At 33.5% G+C, this 23,786-nt stretch overlaps 1 protein-coding gene across 5 annotated transcripts in view; it reads right to left on the bottom strand.

Moving 5' to 3' along the window:
• Window positions 1-23,786, bottom strand: part of LCORL (ligand dependent nuclear receptor corepressor like) — a 168,964-nt gene that overhangs the window by 44,212 nt on the left and 100,966 nt on the right. For 4 of the 5 annotated variants that reach the window (XM_069069151.1, XM_069069157.1, XM_069069165.1 and 1 more), the window contains one exon: window positions 5,816-5,909. In XM_069069151.1, the coding sequence (XP_068925252.1) occupies window positions 5,816-5,909 (94 nt within the window). Of the gene's footprint in view, window positions 1-284; window positions 4,461-5,815; window positions 5,910-23,786 lie in introns of those variants that run through there. The other variant, XM_069069171.1, reaches the window with a different exon arrangement.

Here is a 23,786-nt window from a genome sequence, read left to right as displayed (position 1 = left end):
TTCTTAAATGATGATGTGAAATATTATCAAATATTTTTCCCATACAAACTTCTTCTCTTTTAGCTTTTTTTTTTGGGGGGGGGGATTCTTTTGGTACATGAATTTTTACTTGAATATTTTTCAGTTATCAACGAAAACACTTAATAATCTTTATTTACTGTTACTATTTATTCTGTATACTACAAGTAGTTAAGTTCTTGTTGAAGTAGTTCTAGTAAGAAAACTTATTTTTATTAGCTTTAGTAAAACTGTTCCCTAGAAGTGAGTCAAATACAACAATGTAGTCATTTTTTCTCTTCTTTTTTACTGAATGAGCAAATCAATCACACACCAGTGTTGTAAATTTATGTGCAAAAGCATTGAAGTGCTTTACTACAAATTACAACCTAGAAACACGTTAACTGAACAATTAAAATTCATACAATCAGATTTAGGTATATAACAACACAAAGAAGGAACAGAATTACAGTACATTTACAACACAAGACAGATACATGGAATTCATTAGAAAATATTGTAATAAATAATTCATGAATTATAGTGCAATTGATTTATGCATAAATATAACTAATTGCCTAAAAATCAGTTTATATTAACAAAATCTGTCAAAATCAAGGCAGCCACAGAGTTTTACTAATTACTGCGACAATGGAAATACTGCAATTAAAAAACAAATACAAGTATTTGTACTGTAAACAACTAAAAAAATCAGTCTCACTAAAGTTAGTATACAATTTAATATAAAATTGTCATTAGCTACCAGAAATGGTTTAAACAACTTTACTGAGCAGTAGTTCTAAAAACAGAGGCACTGTTTTTTGTTTTTGTTTTTTTTTTCTTTTTAATATAAAATACTTGAGAAACATTCAAATAAGTAGAAAGCACACAGAGGTTGCTTTCACCTTCATTTAAAGGTCTGCTGAAACTGGATTTTTCAGAAAATTGTCAATTAATAAGTAGTGACTGGTAACTGAATTATAAAGTAGTTCAAACATATAACATAAAGAACATTTTAATGGAATACACTGGGGAGAAGGGGAACCCATAAATTTCCCTGCCTTTCCTTGTTTGTAAAATCAGAGGTTAGCCCAATAATCAGAAACAAACACATTTTGCTTCTTTTAAAACGGTTATGGGTTGATCATTATCTATAGACTATCAAAAAATATTTTAATATACTATATCTGACCAAAAATAAATAATGCAAGTACTAAAATGCTGCAAATTAACTATAATATTACCTATAAAACTACTGATCACTGTGAAGTCAATAGTAAAATGATCCCTGATTTTATGAATCCTGTCAATTTTTGGTCAGGTCATCTTTTAAATGATATAAAAAGTGTACTGCATCTCTTCCCTTTACTATAAACTTCTCAATCAATTTATTTAATGTAAATATAGTGTGAGGAATAAAAAAGGTCAGTACAATATAAATATTAGGCAACGCATTCAAGTCCCCAAAGTTTTGCAAGTAAAATTCTATATAAAGAGGTCACAAAATTGAAACTTTTATTTTACTTTCAACTTGTTTTTGCAATGGGAGGGGATATATTAAATAATCGCTCATCGTTCTGGCCCTCACAAAATATGGCTTAATTCTTTAAAAAGAAAGATGACCCTGACATCTGCTGTTTTGTAATCTATTAGGTATAGCATTTCCTTTAAAAAAAAAGTATGTAAGGATTCATATCCTATTACCTATTCTATAGGTAACAATAGTTGAAGAGGGTTCAATATAGACCTAAGAGACCAAAGAACTAACAACTTGGTTGTGCCATTTATTTTCTCATTTGTTACTTTAAAATATAGGAGCAGTTTTTAAGGTTAATGACTGAATACTCAAGTATTACTATACATGTGAGCATTAACCTTCACAAACACAAGTGTAAAAATCCAAGTATTTGAGTAGGTACATTTCTTTAAAAGTCACTTAAAAGCCCTGCTTTTGGACTTAGGAAAACTGTATTAGAAAAGTCATCTAAACCTGAATCTTAACACAGAAAAAGGACATTAGTTCAGGACTGAAGTTATATAAGAAAATCTCTACTCTTTTCATGCAGGGATTTGCTTTTATAACACATTACCCAAACTGCATATTCCTTTAAAATCCAACATGGATACTTAAAAAAAAAAAAAACTGCTATATGAAGGTAACTGGTCTCTCCTAGTATCTAATAAAAGGTAAAATGTACTACCCAACTTCTAACTACCCAATTAATTAGGAGTTTACATTAATGAAAGTTCAAAACAGCTTCAGTGTTTAATATCTGTAATTCTATTCAAGACCCTGAACAAACTGCAAATTTGGTTATTAGCAAAATGAAAATGTATCGCCCACCAAAATGAAAATCTGTTATTCATTTTGATAAACTGAAAATGTTTTGAAATGTCACAGCAGCAAATACATTTAAAGTTACAGTGAGGTTTTTTCAATAGTAGGAGTGTGACACAATCCTTAAATTAAATTTAAAAGTAGTCATAACATCAACTAACCAGCACGTTTAAACCAAAAATTACCATTCTCAAACTTCTCTGCACATTATAAACATGCTCTAAGTTGCATTCAACCTTTCTTCTCTAACCTTACAAGTTAGCTTATTTTTCAAACTAAAAAGAAAATTAAGTCATTTTAATAATTAAATTATTATATGTCCTTAGTATTCCATCTTATATTAAAAGGATTCTCGAACTTCTTGGGGTTAACTGTATTTGTCAGTTCTTTTAAGTATATATTTTGTAAACCCCAATTTCTTGCTAAACCAACAGTAAATTATAAATGTCCTGTTTTGCCTATTAAAACATACATTTAAGTTTTCTTTTATATTTTTAGTGGATGCTTTAAATGTATTTTGTGTTCTACAGAATGTACTGTAGTGTACTAATACTGCATGCATCCATTTTTCCTTGTATGGATAGAAGTTTTTTTCTTTTTAAAAAATTTCCTTTGATTTACTTGAGGTGCTTATAATAACTGTAAATATTGTTACGTAAAATGTTTATAAACCATTAATCATTTATTTCCATAATAAGATGGTTTAACTGAATGGCTGGGGTGGTCCTTCACCAATAAAAATAATGCTTCACATGACATTTACTCGTTTTCCCACAACGTTTTATGCTATTGACTACTAAAGAAAACCTGAATTTTTTTTTTACCTATTTATACAAGGATTAAATAGAAACTATCAGAATTAAGTGAGGAACTCTATAATTCTGTCCACAGTGAAAACCCTGAATAAAACTTTTTTTTCAAAAAGGCATGTATGTGGTTTTTGAACTGTAAAATTTCATGTCTCCTGTCAAAGTGAGCATATGTAATTCCCACACGTGTATACAAACACACACACACACACACACACCCCTGTGTGCACACACACATGCACACACACACACATCCACACACATCATTTTGCTAACAAGTAATCTACACAGGCTTGCTGCTATTTTTGCAGCTGCCAGTCCCTGAATCTGTCATATTAAATAACCCAGTGTCCGGTAATCGGAGTTTCTTCTTCGGCGGAGTCTTCAGTGTTCCAGATCTTTCTTTTACCTTGTATTCTAAAGTGCTGTGAGGTACCCCATAAATTCCTTGTGCTTTGGAAACACTCATTTTTCCACTCATTACCATTGCAATAGCCTCTTCCATTATTTCATGATCATACTGCCGATAGCGGCCACGTTTTTTCCTAGGCTGCTTATTATCTTTGCGATCCAATCCATCTTCTGTATTTTCAGAGTTTCCATCAACTGTTCCATTTTTAGAATTAAGACACAAAGGAGAGAGGTCCCCATGTAGAAAGTAAGAGTCAACATTTGAGTGAGTTACAGGCCCAGAACATTCTATTTTGTTCTGTTTAGGGAGTATATTTTTCAGTTTTTGAAGAGCTGATCCTTCTAAGACTGAAGAGGTTTTGGAAACTTGATACATAACATCCAGAAGACCAGAACCATCAGGTTGTGGTTTTGAAACAGAACTTACTCGTAGCTGAGGAATTTTTAACTGTACAGTAGGACTTGAAGTTTCATACTGAAGGCTTTCATTTTTTTCTTTAAATTGAGTGACCATTCTCTGTAGAGTTAACTGGTGGAGGTAACTGGAAGCTGTTGGGAATTTTAATTCTGAGGTTTCAAGTAGATTGAGTTTACTTTTTTCTGTGCGCTCTGCTTGAGCTCTTGCCCATAAGGCTACTTTTTGCAGCACTGCACAAGTTTCTTTACTGTCTTTATATGAGTAACTATCATTGAAATCTCGAGTTTTGTTTTTAAAAGATGCAGGCTTTCCTGCTGGTAAGGCTTCTAAGTGGAGAAGTAAAGTTTTTTGAGGTATGCCATAAAGTATGCCTGCTTTATTTATGTCCAATGCTCCAGACTGAATGTCTTTCAAAGCTTTTGAGAGCAAACCATCTGCAAACTCAGCACTTCTTTCCACATAGTCCTCTCTGTCTCTGTGTAGTCTCCTGGATGGATGGAATGAAACGATGGTAAACTGATGCATGAGAGACTCTCACACAGCTATGGAAGGGGAGGGTCCACTCCTTTATTATACTCCTTGCTTAGGTAACATCACTGCTTCTGACACTTTAAAGTCTTTGAGACGTGGTAGTTACTCCTTATCATAACAAATGCTATAGTCCTGGTAGGACAATGTGTCAATCATACAGCGGTCTCTACGGGCAGACCTTCCAAGAACTTAAAGTCCTAACTCAGTAAATACATAATATTCTCATGTTGTTGCTATTCCCTCTGATAGATGCTTGCAGAGCAACACTGATAATAATTTATACAATTAGTGTTCCATTATTAAAAATACCCAAATCCTAAAGGAGCTTTTGTTAGTAGAAACGTGACGTTACCGCTAAACAAGTAATAAAAGAGTCAACCCCTTTATAGGAAATTTATAGGAACATTACCAAACACAAACATCCCACACTTCCACAAGACTAAGTTTTCTATATCTAAAAACTTAAAAAATTCTATACTTAACCATAACCATATACTTGGATAATAAAACCCAGTTTTAGATATTTTTAATATCTATTTATTTTTCTTCTAACTAATGTATCATTGTAAAACTTCAAATTCATACAAAAGGTTTAATGCATCTTATGACTCAAAAATGCCTGATATTCTTAGGTGGAACAAATTATTCTCTAATATGTATAGGTGATAAAAGGGTCCTGCCATAGCTAATAAAATGAGAAGATACACGAATTATAACAATATCTAATAGAACAGCATTTCATTAATGGTTATTTATCTGAATTAATTTAATGGTAGCTTTCAATACATAAAATAACTTTTTATGGTCACTGCTGAGTATATATACCAAGCAGTTTTGCCACCACCACATACCTAAGGAAGAATAAAAATCAATACTATGAGTTATTTTTTTCATTAAGAATTATTAAATACAGCACTTTTAAAACTTGTTCATGTTATTTTAAAAATTTAAGTATTGAAGTTAAATGGTCTGCTCAAAATGTTTCCTAAATAAATTCTTGAAGTAACTGAAATTATCTTTTGCAGTCCTGCTTCTTAGTTTGCATTCTGTGATTAAACTCGCATTTTAGCAACATGAACTAAAGTTTGGTGATTGTTCTGATAACTTTTCTTTAACAGAAAGAGTAAAAAAAAAAAGAAAGAAAGAAAGAAAAAGACAAATGAAAGGTGTGATATAGACATTTATGAGTGGTAAAAATTCTGAAGAAAAACGATGTATAATGTGTATAAGTATGCTCAATATATCATAAAACTCTGTCTTCCAGTATGTATTTTTGCATCAACTAATAATTATTTCCTAGGTGTGGCTTACCCAGACATAGAATTTTCAGAAGATGGATCACATGTTGAGGACTCTTCGGATCTTGTGCTGGTTTTCTTTGTAGAGAGATCTAATACTCCATCCCCTATAATTTTTCAGAAAAAAAGAATGAATAAAATTTTAAAATGTAGGCATTTTATGTTTCACTTTTTATCTCTATATTTATTCAATACTGTATCACTCATCTATTTCTACGTTTTGCTTTTACCTATCATTTAATGGCTTCATCAGCACAGAACTAACTGTTGGAGGTAGGCAGTGATTCAGAAGCAAGAGGAAGAATAAAAAGAAAGTTCTACAAGCTGGTACTATAAAATTCTGAGACAATTAGTATGGTGAACTGGACAAAAGCAAAATAAGCATACTTTATACATATATCAGTTAATTGGTAATTTGATTTTAATTAACTACATAAAATCAATCTTCAGCTATTCTTTCCTAACTTACTTGTGTATTGAAAGCAGGTTCTGATGCACCATGTATTTTTGATGAAGTTGGTTTTTGGTGAGAGTTGTGTTTAGAGTAAGAAATGTAGGGGGCAGGGGAAAATTATAAAGAGTAGATGAATAAGAATACAGTATTTGAGAAAATCTTTCTAAACCTTCACATTTTAAAGTCCTTAACATATCCTCTTAGATACTATGATTATATTTATTTGTTAGAAGAAAGGACAAAGAAAGAAAAGAAGAAAGAAATCAACGCTAAATACAGTTCAAATATCTATGGAATGATTTTGAAATTTTTTTTTTTAAGAAAAAGATATATGTGAGTAAGAGCGCTGGCCCCAGAGTAAGGAGACCTGGGTTCAGTTCTGGCCTCAGACACTTAACACCCACACAAAATAACTGGCCATGTAACCTTGAGCAAGTTACTTAACCCCAATTACTTAGGGGCGGCCAGGAGGCGCATTGAGTAAGAGTGCCGGCCCCAGCGTCAGGAGACCTGGGATCGGTTCTGGCCTCAGATACACGGCACCCACACAAAAATAACTGGCCGTGTAACCTTGAGCAAGTTACTTAACCCCGACTGCTTTAAAAAAAAAATAAAAAAGAAAAAGATATATGGGCAATCTTTAATTTAGCCTACTAAATCTTTCCTTCTAAATTCTAAGAAAGCGGTCAAAATTACTGAAGAATTGTCTTAGATGAGTCCAAATCTAAAACAGCTAAGTTCTACTTTCTATATGTGGTACATATGTTATTTTTATTGAAGCCCACAATATAGTAGCACCTAGGTGGCACAATGAGTAATAGCACTGGTCCTGGACTCAGGAAGACCTCAATTAAAATATGGCCTTAGACTCTTTAAGTGTGATCCTGGCCAAGAAATTTATTTTTTGTCTGCCTCAGTTTCCTCAATTGTAAGATAAGGAGAGTAACAGCACCCATTTCCTAGTGCTGTTGTGAGGATCAAATAAGAGAACATTCATTAAAGTGCTCAGCTCGGTACCTAGCACATAGTATATCACTAATCAATATTTGTTTCCTGACTTCCTACAATATATTTTATCACATCCATTTTGTAGTACTTACTATATAATTCTACTACTTTGAATTGTTCAAAGTTTAAAATTGTTTCATCTTTCCTTTTTATACTGTTGACTACATTAGTCATTTGATATGAATCCTTCAAGTCAAAACACAAACATCTCTTCCCTCCCCATTATAATATAGTTTCTACTGGAAAACAATCTATTTTATAATGATATAATTTATGATATCGTTACCAGAAGCATATTAAGATTAAAACTGAAGACTTTGTATTATAACATAATTATAATATAGTTGACATACCACTCCCACATTTTGCTTTATGCAAATAAAATTTCAGTGTTTTAAACACTTTCCTGATCTAATGAAAAAGATCCAGATTATGAAATGGAAAAACTGCTCAACTATTACATGGATCACTAAAATAATGAGCCCCTTTTAACAAAGAGAAATTTTAAGACTATTCATCATGTTAAAATTAGTGAGTTATAAAAAATACATTTTTCTTAGAAAGATATGAGCTTATATTAAGTTTATAATGTTAAAAAAATTAAAAACTTAGGTTATGGGCACCATTTCAGTATCTATGTGATCACTACAAGAAAGCACTTAAATGCATATTCTGTCATGACAGTAAATAAGATTTCTACATTTAACAACTGAATTTAAATGACTGTACATTAAAAATACTTAATGTTAAACGTGTCCTTATAATTACATTGAAATAGTACAATAGAGTACTAAACATGGAGTCAGAAAAAGCCTGTTTGCTTTGACACTTAGCTAATAGTATGACTACTGAAGCCACAGCCTCTAAAAGCATATTTCCTTTGACTATAAAATAGATAATGAAGCTTGAACTACCTACCTCTTGGGTTATGAGAAAAGCACTATTAGAATGTGAGTTATTTTTTAGATATACATATTTGTTATACAACATACCCCAAAAGTCTTAGTGCAGTTTTAGACTCCAATAGCTGAAACTGAATAGAGGTTTAGACTATTAAAGTTTAAACTATGCAAAAACTCTTGGAACATCTTGTATACACACTATGTATTGTATATACACACAGTATTGTACAACTGATACCCACTAGGAATGTTCTACATAATTAAGTCTTCAGAGAAGCTGAATGGTTTAACTTTTTTTTTGGAGGGGGGAGGGCAGGGCAATTGGGGTTAAGTGACTTGCCCAAGGTCACATGGCTAGTAAGTGTTAAGTGTCTGAGGCCACATTTGAACTCAGGTCCTCCTGACTCTAGGGCTGGTGCTCTATTCACTGCACCACCTAGCCACCCCGGTTTAATTCTTTAAAGTTTACATTTTTCCCTTAGACTAGAGCACAGGTGGGGAACCTGTGGGTCTCAAGGCCACATGTTGCCCTCTAGGCCCTCAAGTACAGTCCTTTGATTGAATCCAAACGTCACAGAACAAATCCCTTTAAAAACAGAATTTGCTTAGTAAAACCTGTACTCTGTCAAAAGGCTGCCCTCCTCCCCCCGCCCCCAGGATCTAGAAGGCCAAAGGCTGCAGGTTCCCCGCCCCTGGGTTAGAGTATTAAAAGACAAACACATTTTCTGACAAAGGTTTCATAGCTATACTACATAAGGAACAGATTCAAATTTGTAAAGAGCCCAATAAATTTCCCCAATAAATGCTTAAATGATAGGAACAGGCAATTTTCAAGGGAAGAAATCAAAGAGATCAAAAACTACATGAAAAAATTATTTAAACCACATATAATTAGAGAAATGTAAGTTAAACAACTCAGAGCTTCTAGCTCATGCCTATCAACCTGGTTTAAAAAAAGGGCAAGTAACTGTTGTTGGAGGGGCTAAAAAACTACAACAAAAACAAAAAAGTAACAAGTTTCAAAGAAGCTGATCCTAAGAGAAAGGAAGCTGGAGGGTCAAAAAAAGATTAAATTTTACAAGAATAAACATCAAGCCCTGCATAGAGGCTTAAAAAAAATTGGCTGGAAAAAGGACAAGCTTATAAGAAACCTGGTTCATATGGAATAGAACAAAAATTTCCAAAAGTACAGTGACAAGACAAAAAACCCCAATGCAATCCTAGACTGTGTAATGTCTGAAACAAAGGTGGTCTTAGTCTCTCTTTAGTGCTAGCTAGACAATATCTGGAGTACTGCATTAAATTCTAGATATATTTCAAGAGACTTGACTAATTGAAGATTATATGAAGAAGGCTGAGTAAGATGTGGAAAAACCTTTAAATTATACCATACAAGTATGGGTTAAAGAAAATAGAGATATTTAGCTAGGAGAAGAAAATGTTTAAGGAAAAAATAGTAGCTGTCTTTAAACATTCCATGTCAAAGAGGGTTTACATTTTTTTCTATTTAGCTCCAGAGGGCAAAAAAAAGAAGAAAACATGTGGAAATTACAGAAAAGAGGACGAATGCTGAACACAAGTATAAATTTCCTAACATCTAGAGGTAACCAAGGGGAACCTTAGGAAGTAGTAGATTTTTACCCTCATTTGAATACAGCATACAAAGGCCAGACAATCTCTTGTCAGTGATGCTGTAGGAAGGATTCTTAGGTATGAGTTGGACTATATGGCATCTCAAGTTCTCTCCCAATTCTTAATGCATACAGTCATTATTTTGAGGATCAGTAACTATTATGTTGTAATATAATTATATTTTCAATCTACTCAAGTGAATAGAGTTTATTGACCTTATAGTATGAGGTCTCAGGAGTCTTTGTTCACTTCTATTATTTTGCCTGCACCTTATGTTTTTCTTCTTCTTCTACTATTGTTGGAAATGTGTTTATTCTACTAGCTATTATGAAATATTCACTTCTTTTAATCTTCTACTTTGAATCTACTCTGGCCTTAGAAACTAGATACTCCAATTCTTTTTAGAATACTTTGGTAGCAAAGTTAGAATAACTAGGTTTTGTTTTTTGAGTCTGTTTTGGATTTTTTTTGATTGAGGCACATAACACTAGTTTCTAGTTTTTAGCTGTGTCCTAGGTAGGCAGTGTTAGAGATATGAAACATTTTACCTGTGTTCCAAATGTTCTTCATAAACTTTAAATTCAGGACCATAATAAAATGGATGAAGCTCAAAAATTTTTTGAGTATACAACCTATTCATTCCTTGAAACAAAGACTATAGAAAAAGATATTACATTTATTTAGGAACTTTCGGAGGAAGTCAACTATTTCTCAGAATGCTATATATCACAAGTCTGAATGTATCCTTGACATTCAGTGCCTATATATGTAGAACTCTTGGGCTACCAATTGTGGGAGATCCATAATCTAGATTAAATAGGATCCCTGCTATCATGGAATTTCTTGTTCAACAGGAGGTTAAGACATACACACAATTATGTACATGCATCAATATATTGCAAAACAAAGTGCTGTGTGAATTAGCAAAAACCAAAAGTATATTTACACAAGACTTTTAAGATTTGTCAAGGGCTTTACATCTATCTAAGCCTCAAAACAACCCTGTGAGGTAAAAAATAAGCCAAAATATCCAATAGTGATAATTTTACAATATATGAAACATTCTATAAGAATTATCTTTGTGTCTGTTCTATGGGATCAATATTGTGATTTTTTAAGTGAGTTTTTATTAGTATTTTTTAAATATTGCTTGCATTTTTAATATTGGTTTTTTAATTACACAGTTTGGTTCCCTTTTAGCAATCTTTTCATTTTCATTGCTATGGATGAAATTCTTCCAAATGGCTATAGATTCTTTTAAGTTTGGAAGTGATCTTGTATTGATGAAAATAACAAAAAGCATGGGGATATCAGAATGATTGTTTTGGAGTCAGTAAATTTGGGGTCAAATCACAGCTCTGCTTAATCTCTCTGGGCTTTAGTTTTTTCATTTATAAAAGTAGGCAGTTAGGCTCAATGACCTTAAGACTCAAGTTAAAAAAAATCTATGCTCTACAATGTCATTTGCCAAAAGGAGGATTTGGAGATCATCAACAGAAACTTTGTCTTTTGCCTGGGATTCCTTTCATAACAAAGGAGAACCCTTTTCTTGAATAAGTCTAGCTATTTTATAACTCGCTAGATTTCAGTATGATGTAGAAGATCACTGAAAAATAGCTCTACAGTTGCATCGTTTATAAAATACCTTGTTTCTTCTGAATTATGAAATATAGCATATAAATAACACTTTTAATTAAGTGAAAAAAGGGCTGGTAGGTCTTTGTAAATAGTTTTCAGTAACTTCAGATGCACTCTGGGTTTTTGCCAGCCCACAACATTTACACTGGCTCCAACCACATTCTCTAACTTTACATTACCACTCTTTTTTTCTACTGCCTTTATTTTAATGTTACAAGAACTTAGATGTCTCACTAAATGTCCAAGTATCCGAACTTAAACCGATAAAACAAGGGCTAAAATTTACTATTATCTATGTAGCTAGTCTCTTCTAAACACAAAAAAATCTTTTTATTGATAATTTTTGTTTTTATATCACCTTCATTTTTCATATACCCCACCCCTTCCCAATAAGTCATCTTCTGTAACAAAGATTTTTAAGAAGAAAAAAAAAGCAGTTCAGCAAAACTAAACACATTGTGTTTGTCTATATGTACAATATTCCAGACCCTCCATAAAGAATCTCATATCATTTTACCATGAATATAGGCGGTACCTTAAGGGCTTCTTCATGATTACATTTTGTTTTAACCAAGTATTGTGTATTTTTTAAACAACTGCCAAGTTTTATATTTCCTACATTTAGCTCAGTCAGTTATATGACTGTAAATGTGGAAAACTAACCATGAAGCCCTGTCTGTTCCCTACCTATAGTTTTGCTGAGGACATTATTTAGTATTATGTACAGGCTATCCTTGTTATTATTACAAATGAGAATAGGTCACTATACATGTTTAAAAAAATTGTTTCACATATAGCACATCTGCTGTTCTTCTGGTCACATCTATAAGTTTATTTGGATTTAATGACAAACTTTTTACATGTTCATCTTTGCTATTTGTCAAGCAATACTGTTTTGTAGTCTTTCACTATCTTCCTCCATAATGCTTTACAGCTTAGCTAGCATTCTAAACTGGTGTTCTGTTTGACAGCTACTGATCTATGTTGGTTAGTCTTCTTAAGGAAACAATAAAAGTCAATGTTTTTCTTTACTTTTGTTTCCAGTTATTTGTTACCATAGAGAATCACTGCAGTGACTATTTTGGCATCTACTGCATCTTTGTTTCTCTGTCTGATTTCCTTGAGGGTTATAAGCATTTGGAGGTTCGATGAGTCTAAGGTAATGGACAGTCTAATCACTTTTCTTTCAAAATTCCAAGCTGAAATCAAGAACTGCTGGACTATTACTCTACAGCAATATTAATAATATATGCCTATCTGTTTTGGTTTTGATGGCTCAGAGTGAGCAATTATTTTTGTTCTGGACAGAAAATGAGTCTTTCCTTCTCTTGACTGATTCTTTTGTGAAGGCAAAGTAGGCCGTCTTTTAGCTCAAATCTTACCTAGCCTTTAACTACTAAATGGGTGTCACCTCAGACAAACTGAGACCTAGGGAAAGACCTTATCTTAAAAAGGTCAAAGTCTCCCACTGCATCCTGGGCTATCGCCAGTCATCCTGACCTATGTCTTGCCACTGGACTCTAAAGACCCTGGAGAAGAGAGTGGAGCTGGTGACTTTGCACAGCTCTGTCTTACTTAAATCCAATTCACTTGCAAGTCAAGACATCACCCTGTTGATATCACTGGTCCTCTTTGAGAACACAGATCAACAAAAATTTGTGCCCAGTGCCAGGCATAGAAAATGCTAAAAAAAAAAAAAAAGTTTGTTTTTCTATCTTCCCGAAGCCCCTTTCAAAATCGACTGTTCTAACTTCTGTGGAACTGTTTTAATTTACATTTTGCTTATATATTATGGATCATGCTTTTACATAGGCATTTATTATTTGCAATTCTTCTAAAAATAAAATTTTTATGTAATTTTATTTTTATAATTAATATATATTTTAATTTTTAAATTAATTTTTGACCACAGATCTACTGGGAAACAGCTATTGTTAATGTACCCATGTCAATTACTTAATGTCTTTAGTTTTTTCAATTTTATTTTTTATTGTAAACCTAATACTCAACAAAATGATCACTTCAATATGCACTGTGGAACAAGAAATGACTACACATGAAAACATTAAATCTATTCTGTAGAACCTGCTTTTCTTTTAAAGCATATAATAAATTAGATATGTAACTTTCAAAGCCATGAAGCTGATGTGATTCCTTCTGGCCTTAGTTGTTGTCATTGTTGTTTTGGGTGGAATTCAATCCCTCTGCTTCCCAACTCTCTTTAAAATTTGAAAATGGAAAAAAAAAACCCGAAACCTTTTTAACAAATATATATGACTGAGCAAAACAGATTTTCACACTGGCCATGTCCAAAAATGTATGCCTCATTCTTTTTTTAAAGTCTATCACCTGTCAGAAGGTAAGAAGATGTTTTATCATTAGTACTCTGGAATCATGGCTGTTCACTGCAATATTACAGTTCTTAAAAATTTCAAAGTCCTCTGGTTTTTTTTTTTTAAAGTATTTTACAATTTACAATTTTTTTTACAATATTATTACTGCCAAAATTGTTCTCCTGGTTCTATCCACCGTTTATCAACAATTTATAAGTCTTCCTATGTTTCTCTAAAACCATCCATTTATTCCATAACATTCATATAACATAATTTGTTTAATCACTATTCACTTCCAGTTTTTTGCCACTGCAAAAAGAGCTGCTATGAATATCTTTGTTCTTTCATCTGTTGGGCAGGATAGGTGTGAGTGGTATTACTGGGTCAAAAGATATGCACAGTTTAATAACTTTTTGGACTTTCCAGAATGACTAGAACTACAGATCCATCAAAAGTGTATTAATGTGCTTGTTTTTCTGCAGTTCTTCTAGCAACTGTCATTATTTTTTGTTATTGTCTTTGCCAAACTCTGATGAGAAGGAACCTTAAAAGTGGAGGTAATTTGTATTCCTTTAGTTGTCAGTAATTTGGAGTATTTATTCATATGGTTGCTGACAACTATGATTTCTTCCTTAGAAAACTGCCTGTTCAATTCCTTTGACCCCATAGCTATTGGGAAACAACTCTTGTTCTTATAAATTTGAATTAGTTCCTTATATATCTTTAACAACATATCCTTACACAAATTTCATGTCTCATACTTGTACAAATCTTAAGGCATTCTATCATCAATGTAAAAACAGAATAGTGGTAATAAGACTTGGAATTACCTCAGGTTCCACATTTGTAAAATCTTAATCCTAATGATTTTCTTTAAAGCATCTAGGAATAATACAGCAGTCATCTAATTTAATATAAAGATTAAGTATTCCCAAAGTATATATAATAAGACTTTATGGCATGGTCATGCAAATTATTTTACAGTCCACAACCCTTGGAAATTTATTATCTAAAACAGTACTGATGTGACTACAGTTCACAGATGTTAAACAAATGAATATTTATATTTGAAAGGGAGATCACTTTCAGATGGTTCTTGGCAATGGGGCAAGTATCAGAAGGTGAAATCAGAGTTATCACTCCATACTTTAACTAATAACACAAACTCCCTGTTTCCAATCTACCCTGTACAATGCCACCTGACTAATCTTTCTGAAATACCATTTTGATCCCTTCCCTCATCTGGTCACATATTTTTAAGAATTTCTAAGTGCCCTAAGCAAAAAGAGCAGGATTCCTTAGCCCAAAATTTAAGGCCCTGACAAGTCTGGCTGCAAGGCTGAAACCACCCATTATGAGTTTATTTCCAATTACATGTTTTCAAACATTATATTCCAAACAACTTGTATAGTCATCGTTTTCAAATCCATCTTGTACTCTCTTAAAACTCCAAATTTTTGTTCATATCTTCTCTCCTGCCTAAAATACTTTCTCCTTTGCCTATTCAAATCCTACTCATCCTTTAAGATCCGGGTCAAATTCTTTACAAAGCTCTCTTGGGATCTCTCTCATCTTACATTTGTCATGCATTTGTCAATAAGGTATCGCTCAGAAACATTTAAAAAAAACCTGTTCTGATCAATAGCAACATGTCTTCTATTATCATCTTGGCAGCATGGCATAATGAATGAAGAGCTGGCTTCATATTCATGAAAACTTAGGTTTCAAGTCCTACCTCTGTCACATACTAGGTTGTATGACTCATGGCAAGTCATCTAACTTCCTGCTATCTACAGGCAATTCTCTATGACGATAAATTGCAAAGCAAAATAAACATTGGTAGAGGGAATTCCTGCATCAGAAGTTCGATGAACTAGTTAAATAGAAGATTCATGTGTCCCACCAAAAGTTACTTTAAGGTAGGAACTGTAGATCATCATTATTATCCTCTATAGCACTGCTCTCCAATGTTTTTAGATCATGTACTCCTTTAGTAAAAGATTAGAACATATACCCTCGTTTATAAGTAATTTATAAATTTTACATGTATGCTCCTATATATTACATGATATAATGAAAAATTTTAGGAGGAAATAAATAATTGAGAAATTATTATCTTTGTATAGCAAAGCAGTTATACATGCATACTAATTTGGAGACCACTGTTCTACTGGACTTCATAAAGCACAACTTTCAGATGATAGATAACTTAATATTTGTGATTGACTGATCATTAAAATATATGCTAAATCTAGTAATTATAATATTAACTCTTATCTAATATCCAATATTTTACTTACAACCTTTCCATACTGCTGAACCATTTCATCTTACCACACTGTCTCTGTTACATTCTGCCACTAATTCCTTGAATTTTCTAAGCTATGTTCTTTCCCTTCTTCAAGTCCAGTTCCCTCCCCAATGGGAAGTAGCTACCTTGAAAAACTAAGCCTATTATTGAGGCTTCAGGCTCCACCCTGCTCCCACATGCGAGCATGCCTTCAAACTAAGGTTTCTGGAAAAAACAATCTGAAAAGATTAAACTTAATGCATAATGTAGTTTAAGATGAAAAATGAACTAACCTCAAATGTGTCATTATTTGCTGCATAGCAATTCTTGTTTTCCTTCCTTCACTGACCCTATCACATGCACCCCATATTGGCTAATCCAGACATTCTCTCTTCTCAAGAATGGAGCCAAGATTTTGGCATACTACTGTGAGTTGGTGAAAATTCTGAATTACATTTTTAAAGAAATGCAACAAAGTGGTAGAGGTCCTAAACAAAAATAAATTTAAATAAAGACTAGCATTAAAATTGTTTGCTTTCAAAAACCTTTGCATTCCCCTTAAAGTATTATTTACAATACCTAAACTATTAAAAACTGTTTACATTATTCTATCAAATTATCCCAAATTCTCAACTTTTAGAAAATGAATCAACAAGACTTTACCATTTAAGAAATGTTTTACACTATTAACTTTCAACTGAATGTTCATGTGACATAGACTCTGCCTTGAAGTATCTGGGCTTCCTCTTCAGTTTGCCAATGTCCTTCCTTAAACCATGGTAACCAGAATTGAACCAGAATCTTTAGATGAAATCTGACAAAGGCAGAGTTTGGTAAGAACATCATCTCCCTATCCTCACAAGCTATGCTCTTCTTAATGCAGTCCAAGATCAATTAGGTCTTCTGGCTGTTTAATCATGCCAACTCATATTGACCCTGAAAAGGTCCAATAAAACCCCCCAGATCTTTTTCTGAACAACTGCTACCTATTCATGTTTCCCCCATTTTATACTTTTTTTGATCCAAGTGTAAAACTCTAGATTTATTCCTACTTAATTTTATTAGATTAAGTTTAATACTACAGACTATCTGGGGCGGCTAGGTGGCGCAGTGAATAGAGCATCGGCCCTGGAATCAGGAGGACCTGGGTTCGGATCTGGCCTCAGACACTTAACACAAAAACTAGCCATGTGACCCTGGGCAAGTCACTTAACCCCAATTGCCCTCAAAAAAAAATACTACAGACTATCAAGATCCAGTGTTTTCACTATCCCTCATAACTTTGTGTCATAATGTTAAACAGATCCCTGGTGTTATTCTGCCCATAGACCTTCATCAATGCTGACACCAGTTCTGAATCCTTCTGATTCTATTATTTATCTAATCCACAGTTCTCCAACTTCTTCACAAGAGTAATATGAAACACTTTATCAAAAGTTTTGCTAAAAAGCTCCCCCTTATCTATTAGTTTAATAATCCTATCAAAAAAAAAAAAAGGAAAAGAGGTAAGTTTGGTATGGCTTATTTTTGATGAAGCCATGCTAACTCTTTGTAATCACTTCCCTATCTCCTGAAACTCTTCAATATCTCCTTTCCTGGACCATAAATCTACTTCCCATCAAAACTGCTTGAGCCAGCAGGCTTCATGTAGGGGCTGTCTTCCTTCTGTTCTTTATCAATTTTCTCAAGTGGTCTCCCATGGGATTATTTTTTATATACAGATAACTCCCAAAGCCAAATATCCAGGCATAATCTTAATCCTGAACTTTAGTTCTAAGTCATCAACAGCCTATGGGACATTTCATCTTTACCAGATTGATGATTCAAATATTAGAAAATTTGTTATTTCATCATTTAGGCCGCTGAGAGCCACTGAATGTTTTTGAGCTGGGGAATGTCATGATCACAACTAGGTTTTAAGAGTATTAATCTGGTGACTCTGTAAAAGGAGAGCTTGGAGATTAGGAGAACGTTTAGGTGTTTGCAGTAGTCAAGGGTTAGAGGTAAAGTTTTGGTGGCAGCTGAACTAGAACAGTGAAGAGAGATAATGGGGGGAGGGAGTAAAGGAAAAGGAAGAGCCATTTTGAGGGCACAAATCTAGGTGACTAGAAGAATGGTCATGTGGTCAAGAGAAAAAGGAAATTTGGTGGAGGTGTGGGTAATGGGGAAATGATGAGTTCTACTCTGGCATCTCAACTCTTAAGATCCGTTGATTAAAAGAAAAATGAAAATTGTTAGGCTACTACAAGACAGATATATAAAAGCGCTATTGGTGAGACTGGTCTAGTCATTCTAGAAAACTATTTGGAATTATGCATAAAAACAATCACTAAATTACACATTATCTTTTGATATAGAGATACCATTAGTAGGCTTATACCCTGGAAATATAAGCAAAGAAAGAAAAGACCCATATGTATAAAAAATACTTATAGCAGCACTTTTTGTTATAGCAAATAAATGAGTAAGTGCTGAAACAACCACAACTCCAGAGAACCAATATGGAAGCTACTGACTGCTTGACAGAGGCGAGACACACGTTTGGACATGGATATGTGAACATTTGTTTTGCTTAGCCTTCCTTATCTGTTATGGTTTAAAAAAAGGTTTGTTTTTTTTTTGCTTTTTGGAGGGCAATTGGGGTTAAGTGACTTGCCCAAGGTCACACGGCTAGTTTTTGTGTTAAGTGTCTGAGACCGAATTTGAACTCAGGTCCTCCTGATTTCCAGGGCCAGTGCTCTATTCACTGCGGCACCCAGCCGCCCCTAAAATTTTTTAAATGACAACTTGGGGGAGAAAAGAAAAATTACAAGGCTGGTAATTGAAAAAATAATGGCATGTAAAAAATAAATAGAAGGAAGTTCAAGAGTCACAAGTAAGGTAGTAGCTTTGAAATGAATGTGCCATGTTTATTATATCATTTTGAAAAGAAATCAAAGCTATATAATAGAGATGGTAGAGTTCCTTTCTATATGCAAATCTTTTCTATTCTTCTTTATAAATGAAAATGCTCAAGTTTTCAATACTGACAGTATTAATCTAATTTAGTTCTTAGAGAAAAGATTCACAAAATGACTTAGGGTATGAAATCTTTTTAATAGATTACTTGGTGAAAACTGGTAGATGATACACACTAAAATGGATATTTAATCTTAACCTATTTGACTCCTGTCCATGGGCTCAGTTCACCACAGAGAGTCTATACAACTTTCTGAAGGTTTCCTTGATATCTCCTGATATATCATGGAGCCAGTAGATCATTAATGCTATGGCATATCTTGCCTATCTATTTTTTTTCTTCATTTACCTGCTGATGCATTTTACTCTTGTTCCTCTTCAAAGTTTCTCATTGGTTCTATGTTATAGCTTTCTCATTACCATTATGTCTCTCTCTCCATTGCCCTTTGGGTAAAATCCTTTTTTAATTCTTCAGAGACTTCTGTATTCCATGGCTTATAGACATACAATAACACAGAAAGCAAGCATGCTGGTATTATATGAAGCAAAGGAGCCATGCAAGTTAAAGGAGTTTCACAATTTGCTCAGGGTAATCCAGAATTTTTTCTTCCATCTTTTACATTTGAGCCTAACTCACTGCTCCATTTGCGCTGTTTGTCTGAGACATAATATTAGTAGCTAAGTTCCACTGTACGGCTATTCAGATACATGCCATTATCCGGGCAGCAGAAATTCTTTGACTTCTTGGTCTTTCTTATGTGAATAGTTGGATCCTATTATTTGGTTGGTTTCATATCCCTTCTAGGAAGTTTTGCAAAGTTAGAAGATTTGATGTGTGAAAACAATATTATATACAAATAAGAACATCAGGACGACCTCACAGTCCAGAGAAAATCCCTCTTCCAATTTGGGACTTCCATGCTGAATCTTTACCATGACAGTGATGAATACCTTTGGCGTCTCCTTACTTTATACTCTGCCTTATCACAAGGTCCTTGAACATTATTTCTCTTGTTATATCTTTAAAGGAAGCTTAAGCAATTTTGATATAAGGAAGAGAAATACATTGTTGGAAAAGTGTATTTCTAGTAGAATTTTGCTCTTTTCAATTAAATTTTTTTATAAACAAGCAGAAAATAGTTACAATGGGATTTCATATTTTCTATCTATTTCAGTTAATTCAGTAAAATGGCAGATATGCAATGGCTTATGAGGTATAAGACCGGAAAATAAAACAGCTAATTCATGGTACTGCTGACCTAAGTGGAGATAACAAAACATTACAATGCTACTTTTCATCGTTTCTTCATTTCCCACTAAAATTCACAAATGTATTCAATCTGAGTCAGGATTCACAACTTTGGCAAACCGATAACTTTAAGGCCATATGCATATTAATATAGATTTCTGTCAGAGTCATCTCTTTGGATAGAATGGAGATCCAGCAATTGTGAAAGTGATTCATTAAGGAAATAAATATTAAGATATTAATTTTATACATTTAATTTATAAAATTACATTAGTTACACTTTTGGAGACCGAAAAGGAAATAAATGAAATCTCTTGCGATCTTTTTTCATCATCTATAGTTTTACCTAATTAATCATGTTAATAATTTTTCTATGGTTACATTTAAAATAGCTGAATTTCTCTGAATAGTGTTATTGAAAGAAAAGAATCCTTCTAAGTGAGCATAGCCTATGTAATTTCAATCACATTTACTTCTACCCATACTATTTACTCTAAGATCCTACATAGATCACTAACTCACTTCATTTCGGTAGAGACTGAATATTGATTTTTACTTCCTTTAATTACTTAAATACATGGTAAAATGATACTTCTGTTCTGGCATAAACTTTTTACTTGTTTGCTTTTTGGAGGGGCAATTGGGGTTAAGTGACTTGCCCAAAGTCACACAGCTAATAAGTGTTAAGTGTCTGAGGCTGCATTTGAACTCAGGTCCTCCTGACTCCAGAGCCAGTGCTCTATTCATTGCACCACCTAGCCACCCCTGGCATAAACTTTTAAAAGGAAGGCATGAGTGCTGGTCTGGTTTCTTGGGCCCAGATCATATGTAATAGATACTGCTTTCGGTAAATAAATTAAATTCAGAACACAGACTGGAAAACTCTGATTAGGAACTATGTGCCCATGAAATTTGATGAACTGATAATTGTCATCATATACTTTGACTATTATAAGTCTTTTAGGTTTACAGAACCCAAACCTGTCTGGGCTTTATAAGTGGAAAACCCTTATTTAACCCATCTTTCATGTATACCCTGCTAAGTATAAATGGGAATAATGTGAATTAAGGCTGAAAAAAATAGGCTCGAGTGCAATTGCATAATAGTGCTTAAAAATGCTAGGCTGAGTTTGAAATAATCCTACAGACAATATGAAACCCGTGAAGATTTTTTAAATCAAGGGAATAACAAAGTCAGCCCCGAGCCCTATGTCTTGAATTATTTTGGCATCTTTGTAGATGAATTACAAAGGGAACAAAGTAGGAAGATCAATAAAGAGGCTATTTCAATATTCCAGGGGAATAGTACAATTTGACTAGATTGTGGCATCCAAGGAAGAGTTAATGAGACAATGCTAAAATAGTAGTAATAAATGACTCAGAGAGTTTCAACTTTATTCAGCAGCGAATATGAAGCCACTGAAGACTGCTGACCAGAAAACCAACATATCAGAACTTTGTATAAATAATCATTCTGGCAGCAGTATGAAGGATCGCGGAGGACGTAAAGAAGAGAGTTGGGAAAATGTTAGGAGACTACTGCAATAGTCCACAGAAATGGTAATAATAAGGGCTTTCACTAGGTTAGCAGTGGAAATATAATAAAGGGGACTTATGTCAGAGATGTTCTATTATTGAAAAGGACAGAAAACACAACTGGGAAGAAAGAGTCAAATAAAAACCTAATATTTTGATCATGGAAGATAAGGTTAATTATAGTAATAGAGAAGGAAATAGGTGCAGATACAGAATTTTTATAGGCAGCTGGAATTCTAGACATAGAGTTCTGAAATGAAGTCAGGATTGGAGGTACAGACCTATAGAAGACATAGATTTTCCATATAGAACATACACAGGTAGCAGTTAAAGTGAATGAGATTTCTAAGGGAAAGAATATATAGTGAGAAAAGGGAATTGTTTCAAATGTCAGATCTTTGTAGCACATCCCTATTTTAAAGGTAGTATGATGGTAATTGATAAGTGGAGAACATGGTAATTGATGAGGCAGGAGGCAACAAATACAGGAATAAGTCACAAAAACAGGAGAACTACGACAATGTGACATCCCTAACCTCAAAGGAGAGAATGAGCAATAGAATAAAAAAAAAAACTAGAAGACAAAAAAGGATGAGTACTAAAAAAAGTTCACTTTCACTTGGTATCCTTTGAGAAGTTTCAAGAGAGTGGTAAGGGATGAAGCTAGATTGCAAATATACCGCATGTACAACAGCCCTGTAAGGTAGCTAAAAATATTGTTATTATTCCCATTTTACAGATGAGTAAACTGAGGCTGAGTTTATTGATCTGTCCAGGGTCACTCAACTAGTAAGCAGAATTTGATCTCTGGTCTTGCTGACTCCAAGTCCCACCTCTATCCACAGTACCACCTAGTTGCCTAATGAGACCTTTATCAGAGAAACTCATTATAAAGATTTTCTCCCCTCTCTGATTTTGTTGAAACCTTCTCCTCTTTTTTGGTTTTTATCATTGCTGACATTTAAAAACAACACAGGACACTTTATACTCAGTTACTTGTCTTTGCTATCATCTGCTATACATGCCTTTAAAAATCTTAATTTGGTTAATGAGAACCTTTCTATACATTTCACATTCTTTTTATATAGATGTCTCCTTAACCTCATTAAGATTGTTTAAATTGTAGAAATTTTGTTTTTGAGAGCACCTGAGTCCTATAAAATCAATCTCTCCCACAGAATTTTAGGCTGTAAGTATTATTTTTCCTTTGTGTGACTGTGGAAACTCATCTCAAAATTTAGGTTGCTTACTAGTCTAGCAAGCTGTACAACCTCTCAGTGCTCCAGGCTACATTTCTAAAAGTTATGGAGCAGTGAAAGGCTTGCAATGGTAGAATAGCTCCTCATTACAATAACAGCACAGGCCTGAACCAAAAATTAAAACAACAAAAAAAAGCCAAGGTTATAGTCAGCTCTCCCCTCCCTAGCCATCATGAACTCAAATATGCCATAGTTTCTGTCTTACAAAGCTCCCATCAGGAGACAAAAGAGTATAGCAGAAACTGGATCTGCCATTTACTAACTTGTGCAACCTTGGGCACTTCTTTCTTTCTCCATAGATATCTCATCCAGTAATCTCTATCATGCTTCCCAGTACCAGTACATGTGTCCAAGAGAAGTTTATTTTCTAAATATAAGATTCTATGCCACTACCCATTTTATTTAAATCATGCTTTTTGAATCAGGAATTTCCTGTTACTGTCACATTTAAGTTACAAGTCACATTCAACAAAATCTCCATGATACCTGTATAAAGTCAAATTGACCTCCCTTGTAGAAGTGTTATTCAACTCTATCCTGAACTATATCTAGGGTGTAATATTGTATATTATATTTGTGCTGTATTTTCCTTACTGGAATGTGAATTCCTTGAGGGTATAAGATTTGAACCTTAATTATCTTTGTATTTGTCCCAGCAAGTTGCATTCAATTAGTTGTTTGTGAATGAATATACAGCATGGAGAAACAGAAGTATACTGAAACCT

This window comes from Petaurus breviceps, unplaced genomic scaffold (assembly GCF_028583685.1).
Source record: "Petaurus breviceps papuanus isolate PSGF00001 unplaced genomic scaffold, PetGlider_PUasm1.0 140, whole genome shotgun sequence".
Lineage (NCBI taxonomy): Eukaryota > Metazoa > Chordata > Mammalia > Diprotodontia > Petauridae > Petaurus > Petaurus breviceps.
Note: the sequence above shows the minus strand (reverse complement) of the source record. Positions and strands in the feature narration are given on the sequence as shown.